The sequence below is a fragment of the Microcaecilia unicolor genome, chromosome 10, assembly GCF_901765095.1.
Source record: "Microcaecilia unicolor chromosome 10, aMicUni1.1, whole genome shotgun sequence".
NCBI classification, from domain to species: Eukaryota; Metazoa; Chordata; class Amphibia; order Gymnophiona; family Siphonopidae; genus Microcaecilia; species Microcaecilia unicolor.
Window position 1 is genome coordinate 180,984,680 of NC_044040.1, and position 8,458 is coordinate 180,993,137.

The 8,458-nt window shown below is 44.0% G+C and overlaps 1 protein-coding gene across 4 annotated transcripts in view; it reads right to left on the minus strand.

Moving 5' to 3' along the window:
- ERICH6 (glutamate rich 6) overlaps window positions 1–6,632 on the minus strand; it is a 71,626-nt gene extending 64,994 nt beyond the window's left edge. For all 4 annotated transcript variants that reach the window (XM_030216839.1, XM_030216840.1, XM_030216838.1 and 1 more), the window contains exon 1: window positions 6,422–6,632. In XM_030216839.1, coding sequence (XP_030072699.1) covers window positions 6,422–6,494 — 73 coding nt within the window. In that variant the 5' untranslated portion in view covers window positions 6,495–6,632. The remainder of the gene's footprint in view (window positions 1–6,421) is intronic.
- Between the last annotated feature and the right edge of the window lie 1,826 nt (window positions 6,633–8,458).

The following is an 8,458-nucleotide window of genomic DNA, read 5'->3' on the forward strand; positions in this document are numbered from 1 at the left end:
GGATGCTGGGCTCGATGGACCCTTGGTCTTTTCCCAGTGTGGCATTACTTATTGTGTTAAAATACATAATAACATAGTAAATGACGGTAGATAAAGACCTGAACGGTCCATCCAGTCTGCCCAACAGTCACACTCATTATCAATTCACGATTAAATCAACAATGAATGTGATATTATATACTTTATCATGAGCCCTTCTTTGGCGTTTCTGGGACATAGACCGTGGAAGTCCGTCTGGCTCTGTCCTTATTTTCCACCTACTGGAGTTGCTACCAAAGCTCACTCCAGCCTATCCATATCCATCTTGTCATCTGCGGGACCCAGACTGGAAAAGTCTGCCCAGCACTCTCCTCAGTTCCAGCTACTGAAGTTGCCACTGAAGCCCTTTCCAGCCTATCCTAAACTGCATTACCATATACAGACACAGACCTACAAAGTCTGCCTGGCACCGGCCTTAGTTCTTCACAGCCGGAGTAGCTGTCCAAGTGTCACTCACACATCCACCCACTAAAGCCATTTAAGGGTTTTTAAAATTTATTTTTGTTTTCTACCATCTATATTCTAAATAGGGTTCCTCTGTGTTCATCCCACATCTTTCTGAATTCCATCACTGTTTTTGTCTCAACCACCTGCATTCCAGGCATCGATCACCCTCTCTGTGAAAAAGAATTTCCTGACATTACTCCTAAGTCTACCACCATGCAACCACAGCTCATATCCTCTAGTTTTACCATTTCCCCTTCTCTGGAAGACATCTGTTTCTATATTACTATTACTACTACAAATAATTTCTACAGCGCTACCAGTCGTACGCAGCGCTTCACAATTGAACATGAAGAAAAGACAGTCCCTGCCCAAAAGAGCTTACAATCTAAATCAGGACGGACAGACAGGACAAATAAGGGATAAGGGTAGGACAGACAGATAGGACACATAGGGAAAAGGAGATATTGAAAAGAGGAAGACAAGATAAAGGTTACTAGCAAGTGACAAGTTAGGAATCAAAAGCAGCATCAAACAGGAAGGCCTTTAGCCCGGATTTGAAGGCAGCCAGGGATGAAGCTTGACGTAATGGCTCAGGAAGTCTATTCCAGGCATAAGCTGTGGCGAGATAAAAGGAACGGAGTCTGGATTTAGCGATGGAGGAAAAGGGTGCAATTAGAAGAGATTTGCCTAGTGAACGGAGTTCCTGGAAAGGAGTGTAGGGAGAGATGAGGGTATATTAATACCTTTCAAGTATTTACACATCTGTATCATATCTCCCCTGTCCCTTCTTTCCATATTCAGGTCTTCCAGACTCTTCTCATGTGTCTTATGGTATAGGCCCTATATAGTTTTGTCACCTTCCTCTGGACCGCATCTAGTCTTTTTATATCTTTAGCAAGATACGGCCTCCAAAACTGAATGCAGTACTCCAGGTGGGGCCTCACCAATGACTTGTACAGGGGCATTAACAACTCCTTTCTTCTGCTGGTTACTCCTCTCTCGATGCATAAGTACATAAGTAATGCCACACTGAGAAAAGACCAAGGGTCCATCGAGCCCAGCATCCTGTCCATGACTGTGGCCAATCCAGGCCAAGGGCACCTAGCAAGCTTCCCAAACGCACATACATTCTATACTTGTTATTCCTGGAATTGTAGATTTTTCCCAAGTCCATTTAGTAGTGGTTTATGGACTTGCCCTTTAGGAAACTGTCTAATCCCTTTTAAACTCTGCCAAGCTAACCGCCTTCACCATGTTCTCCGGCAACGAATTCCAGAGTTTAATTATGCGTTGGGTGAAGAAATATTTTCTCCAATTTGTTTCAAATTTACTACACTGTAGTTTCATCGCATGCCCCCTAGTCCTAGTATTTTTGGAAAGCGTGAACAGACGCTTCACATCCACCTGTTCCACTCCACTCATTATTTTATATGCCTCTATCATGTCTCCCCTCAGCTGTCTCTTCTCCAACCTGAAAAGCCCTAGCCTCCTTAGTCTTTCTTCATAGAGAAGTCGTCCCATCCCCGCTATCATTTTAGTCGCCCTTCGCTGCACCTTTTCCCATTCTACTATATCTTTCTTGAGATGTGGCAACTAGAATTGAACACAATACTCAAGGTGCGGTCGCATCCTTCTGGCTACAGCCACCGCTTTGTCACGTTGTTTTTTTGCTTTAAGGTCCTTGGACACCATCACTCTGAGGTCCCTCTCCCTATCTGTGCATATCAGCCTCTCACCTCCTAGGACACACATCTCCCTTGGGTTTCTACTCCCCAAATGCATCACTTTGCACTTTTTTGCATTAAATTTTAATTGCCAAATGTTAGACCATTCTTCTAACTTTTGCAGATCTATTTTCATGTTTTCCACTCCCTCCGGGGTGTCCACTCTGTTACAAATCTTGGCATCATCCGCAAAAAAGGCGAACCTTACCTTTTAATCCTTTGACAATGTCACTCACAAATATATTGAACAGAATCAGCCCCAGCACCGATCCCTGAGGCACTCCGCTACTCATCTTTTCTTCCTCCGAGTGAATTCCATTGGAGGAGTAGCCTAATGGGTAGTGCAGCAGAATTTGATCCTGGGGAACTGGGTTCAATTCTCACTGCAGCTCCTTGCGACTCTGGGCAAGTCACTTAACCTTCCATTGCTCCAGGTACAAATAAGTACCTGCATATATAATATAAACCACTTTGAATGTAGTTGCAAAAACCTCAGAAAGGCGGTATATCAATTCCGTTCCCCTCTGGCATCTGTCAACCAGTTTCTAATCCAATTCACCACTTTGGGTCCTAACTCCAGCCTTTCAAGTTTATTTAAGAGCCTTCTATGAAGGACCATGTCAAAGGCTTTGCTGAAGTTCAAGTAGATTGATCCAATTCTCTGGTTGACCAGTCAAAGAATTCAATCAAATTCATTTGGCACGATTTACCTTTGGTAAAACCATGTTGCCCCGGATCTTGTAACTCATTGGATTCCAGAAAATTACTATCCTTTCCTTCAGCAACACTTACATTACTTTTCCAATAACCGAAGTTAGGCTTACAGGTCTGTAGTTTCCCACTTCTTCTCTGTCACCACTTTTGTGAAGAGGGATCACATCTGCTCTTCTCCAATCATGCGGAACCTCTCCCATCTCCAAGGATTTATTAAACAAATCTTTAAGAGGGCCTGCCAAAATCTCTCTAAGCTCCCTCAATATCCTGGGATGGATCCCATCTGGTCCCATGGTTTTGTTTACCTTCAGTTTTTCAAGTTGTTCATAAACACATTCTTCTATGAACGATGTGATAGCCACTCCATTCTTTATAGGTACTCTCCACAGCATCTTCCAGTCTCACAATTCCATTTCTAGCCTTCTATGTTTCACTAACATACCTGAAAAATTTGTTGTCCCCCTTCCTTGCATTCCTAGCCATTTGCTCTTCTGTCTCTGCTTTCACTAGACATATCTGCCTCTTGGCTTCTTTCAGCTTCTCCCAGTATACTTTCCTGTGTTGAGATTTCCTGTATTTCATGAACGCCACCTCATTTGCCTTTATTTTCTCAGCCACTTAATTGGAGAGCCATATTGATTTCCTTTTCTTCTTGCTTTTATTTACTCTCCTCACATAAAGGTCAGTAGCCATTTTAATAGCTCCTTTCAGCCTAGACCACTGTCTTTCCATTTCTCATATGTCTTCCCATTCCCTCAGCTCTTTCTTCAGGTATACCCCCATTTTGTTAAAGTCAGTATGTCTAAAATCCAGAACTTTGAGTTTTGAGTGGCTGCCCTCCACTCTAGCCTGGCAAGATCCCAAAAAAGTACAAAACATTTTATACTGCTTATCCCAGAAATAGCGGATGTTCCCCAAGTCCATTTAATAATGGTCTATGAACTTTTCCTTTAGGAAGCTGTCCAAACCTTTTTAAAACTTTGCTAAGCTAATCGCCTTTACCACATTCTCTGGCAATGAATTCCAGAGTTTAATTACACGTTGAGTGAAGAACATTTTTCTCCAATTCGTTTTAAATTTACTACATTGTAGCTTCATCGCATGCCCCCTAGTCCTAGTATTTTTGGAAAGCATAAACAGATGCTTCACATCTACCCGTTCAACTCCACTCATTATTTTATAGACCTCAATCATATCTCCCCTCAGCCGCCTTTTCTCCAAGCTGAAGAGCCCTAGCCGCTTTACCCTTTCCTCATAGGGAAGTCGTCCCATCCCCTTTATCATTTTCATCACCCTTCTCTGCACCTTTTCTAATTCCACTATATCTTTTTTGAGATGCGGTGACCAGAATTGAACACAATATTCGAGGTGCGGTCGCACCATAGAGCAATACAAAAGCACTATAACATCCTCATTTTTGTTTTCCATTCCTTTCCTAATAATACCTAACATTCTATTTGGTTTCTTAGCCGCAGCAGCACACTGAGCAGAAGGTTTCAACGTATCATCAATGACGACACCTAGATCCCTTTCTTGGTCTGTGACTCCTACCTTGGAACCTTGCATGACGTAGCTATAATTCGGATTCCTCTTTCCCACATGCATCACTTTGTACTTGCTCTCATTAAACGTCATCTGCCATTTAGACGCCCAGTCTCCCAATCTTGGAAGGTCCTCTTGTAATTTTTCACAATCCTCCCATGATTTAACGACTTTGAATAACTTTGTGTCATCAGCAAATTTAATTACCTCACTAATTACTCCCATCTCTAGGTCATTTATAAATATGTTACAAAGCAGCGGTCCCAGCACAGACCCTTGGGGAACCCCACTAACTACCCTTCTCCATCGAGAATAATGACCACTTAACCCTACTCTCTGTTTTCTATCTTTTAACCAGTTTTTAATCCACAATAGAACACTACCTCCTATCCCATGACTCTTCAATTACCTCTGGAGTCTTTCATGAGGTAGCATTAGTGAAAGTGATGGAATATTCACATAGCAGGCAGTCTGAGCTAACAGATTTATTTTCTACTGAACATAATTAACTTTGTATGACCTTGGCAGCTACTAGTGTGCTGAACTGGACAATGTTGGCACATTTAGACTGGCTCTGGACTGGAGACCTAAATGGGAACGGGATTTTGCGGGAATCCCTTCAGGGGCTGCGGGATTTCCACAGGGATGGAAGTAGTTCTGCAGGGTTCCCGTGTGGAAGGAAGCAGTTCCTGCAGGGTTCCCATGGAAGTGTAAGCTGCACCTGAACCAGCCTCTCACCTATCAAGTTCTTTAAGTGCCACCTCCTCCTCCTTGCTGCTCCCAGGCTTTTGAGTAGGCCTCAGCTCTGACAAAGGTACAAGTATCAGATGTCACCTGACCTACTGGCATGTGTATGTGGCAACCTCTCAGCACACAGTGCCAGCGAAGCAGAGATGTCTTACATGTACACACCAGAATGTTCCAAGTTTAAACTTAAGTTTCTCCCTGTTTGCAGTGCCGTGGCTCAAATCCAGAGAGACAGACAGAGAGCTGACCAGAATTTGTTTAGGTACCATTAAATTTTTGTGGGAATGGGTTAAATTCTTGCTGGGATGGGTGAGAATGGGTTAAATTCTTGCAGGGATGGGTTAAATTCCAGTAGCACGGCAGGAACGGGTTAGATTTCTCTCTCATGCAACTCTCTAGTCTGGACAGAACTGCATAAAAGAAGCTCTTCCATGTTATTCAATACCTCTCTGTGAAATCGCAGTAATTAAAAAAGCAAGTGCATTTTTATAATATACCACTGGCATGTCACAGAAGTCCCCACATACCATCTTTTTCTTCTGAAAAAAAGGGTGTTAAATGCTCCCAGGTTTCAACCTAATTTATGTTTAAAAAAATACCCTTTGTACTTATAAAATAGTAACTCTAATTGTTAACCACCTGATTCTCACCTTTAGTTGGTGAAAACGTCTCTGCACGAATATGATGTCTGTTTTGGTGGCCCTTTACTAGGTGAAAACATCTATGAATGAATACAATGCCTTCTAGGGAGTCCCTTTAACCAGCTCCTTCAAATGACACAATGATTATGAGTTAGAATTAATTGCTACTCTAACCGATGAAACCGATACTTTTTCAGTACATCCGTATGCAGTATGCTACACAAGCTGGCGTGTTTGAAAATATAAGTGAGATCAAATAAAATTGCTACCAGCAATAAATAACGACAACGTGGATCCCGCAGCTCATAGGTTTGTTTGTTTTGTGTGTACGGGAATGAGAGATGCGTGCCGGAGAGGAAAAGGGAGACGAATCTAATTGGCTTCAGCTTTTTTACGTCATGCCATCTCCTGTTCCTCAATCTAAAGCTCCACACAATCCCGACCGCCTGCGCCTCCTAGTGGCCTAATGGTAACTGGAGGAGTTAATAATAACCAACAGCACAGCAGACAGCGCCTCCTCCTTCGAGCGTGCGCACTAAGTCGGGCGGTGTTGTTTCGTCCCCCTACCTTGCTCGCCTTCGGTACTACTCTCCTCCTCCTTCCACTCTTCAGGTTTCTCCTCGTCTTCCTTCTCGCTCATGTCCGACTACCGGATGTTTTCTTCCTAGCATTGAACGAGACCTCCACCACAGGGCTACCACCCTTTCTGGACGGACACAGGGCCATGGCCTGCTCCTGCCTTTCCACTGACTCCGCTTGTTATTCGCGTTTCTCCGGAGACGAGTCTCTCGGCGCGGAAGGTGTGCTGACGTCAGCACACGCGCGCGGGGAGGCAAGGGATGGGTTGGTCGTTACCTATGCTGGGCTCCGCTTTGTCATTGCTATTCTAAATTTAATTCTAGTAAAGGGGGTTTCAGAGCAGAGCTGGCGGGAGAGAGCCGCTCCACAGCTTCTTTGTTCCTGTCTCCCCTCCCCCTTGCAAGCAGCTTTTCAGAATATCCACAATGAATATGGATTATGTACAAATCTCTTTCATTCATTGTGGATATCCTGAAAACCTGACTGGCAAGGGGTATTCCAGGACTGCCCTTGGGAAACACTGCCCCTGGAATACCTCATGGAGCTGGCGTTTGGATTACATGTGATCACAGATGCAATACTATTGCATCTTCTGGCCCTCAGACTGTTGCAACCTGCTTCTCGCTGGTTTCCCAGTTAGCCATCTCTCTCCTCTTCAATCAGTCCTAAACTGTGCAGCACGACTCATTTTCCGCCAAAGTCGCTATTCTCACATTAGCCCTCTCCTCAAATCACTTCATTGGCTCCCTATCCGTTTCCGCATTAAATTCAAACTTCTCTTACTGACCTATAACTGTATTCACTCTGCTGCTCCCCAATACCTCTCCACTCTTGTCTCAACCTACACCCTTTCTTGAGCACTCCGTTCTGTTGACAAATCCCTCTTATCTGCCCCCCCGTCTCGCTGCACCACACGCCTGGAATAGTCTTCCTGAGCATGTACGTCTAGCCCCATCTTTGGCCGTTTTTAAGTCCAAGCTAAAAGCCCACTTCTTTGATGCTGCTTTTGAGTCCTAATCACTGCTCTCTTGCCTGTACCTTTATCCCCTCCTCTTTAATTCCCCTTGCCTCTTACTTGTTCTGTCTGTTACCTGTCATATTTAGATTGTAAGCTCTTTGAGCAGGGACTGTCTGTGTGTGTATAGTGTACAGCGCCGCGTATGCCTTGTAGTGCTATAGAAGTGATTAGTAGTAGTAGAGCCAGGATATATTCTCTGTATCCTTTCCTTTTTCAGAACTAGGTGCTCAGGGACGCTTATATTCAATTACTCTTATTCCTCTGTTACCAGAGCTTTGGGCTTGGTATTTATAAGTTCCAAATTCCATCCGAGAAGCCTCCTCCTACTATTACCTCACTGGTCAGGAGAGCCCTCCCTTATTCTGGAAATTGTAAGGTTATAAACAGGTCACAATACAATAGGGAAAATACACAGTTCCAAGGTTTTTGCCTTCCATAGCCTTCCAATGCTCAGAGCTAATGGCATCAAATTATATGCAAGCTATGAGACGGAAAATAAGGGGGAGGAACGTGCCTGGCCCACACACAAGTTTCACGGTAAGCGCAGCTCTTGTGCGCATTCCCAAACTCAGAAGTGAAGCACACATTAGCACTATTCTTCTGTGCCTTTAAATATAAACTTTTAAAATGACAGTCCATCCCTTCAATACAATACTTTAGGACAGTGATTTTCAACCTTTTCATCTTGCAGCACACTTAAAATTGTCAACACACACCAGTGGAATCTATCCCATACCCGCCTATCCCTGCTAAGATCCATTCCATCTCCATCATCCCCACCCAGTAGTGTAGCCAGGTTGAGGGTGCGGGGGAGCAGAGAGCGGACTGCCGACGGTGCGTATTTTAAATGTGACAGATCGCGTGAAAAGTAGGGGCTGGTGCAAGTCCATTTAGGGAAACAGCCGCTCCCCTGGCAACCCACCTAGCTACACCTCTGTCCCAACCCATACCTGTAACCTTCAGAAGAAGTAGTTAATTGATTTAATTATGATACCGATAGATATTAG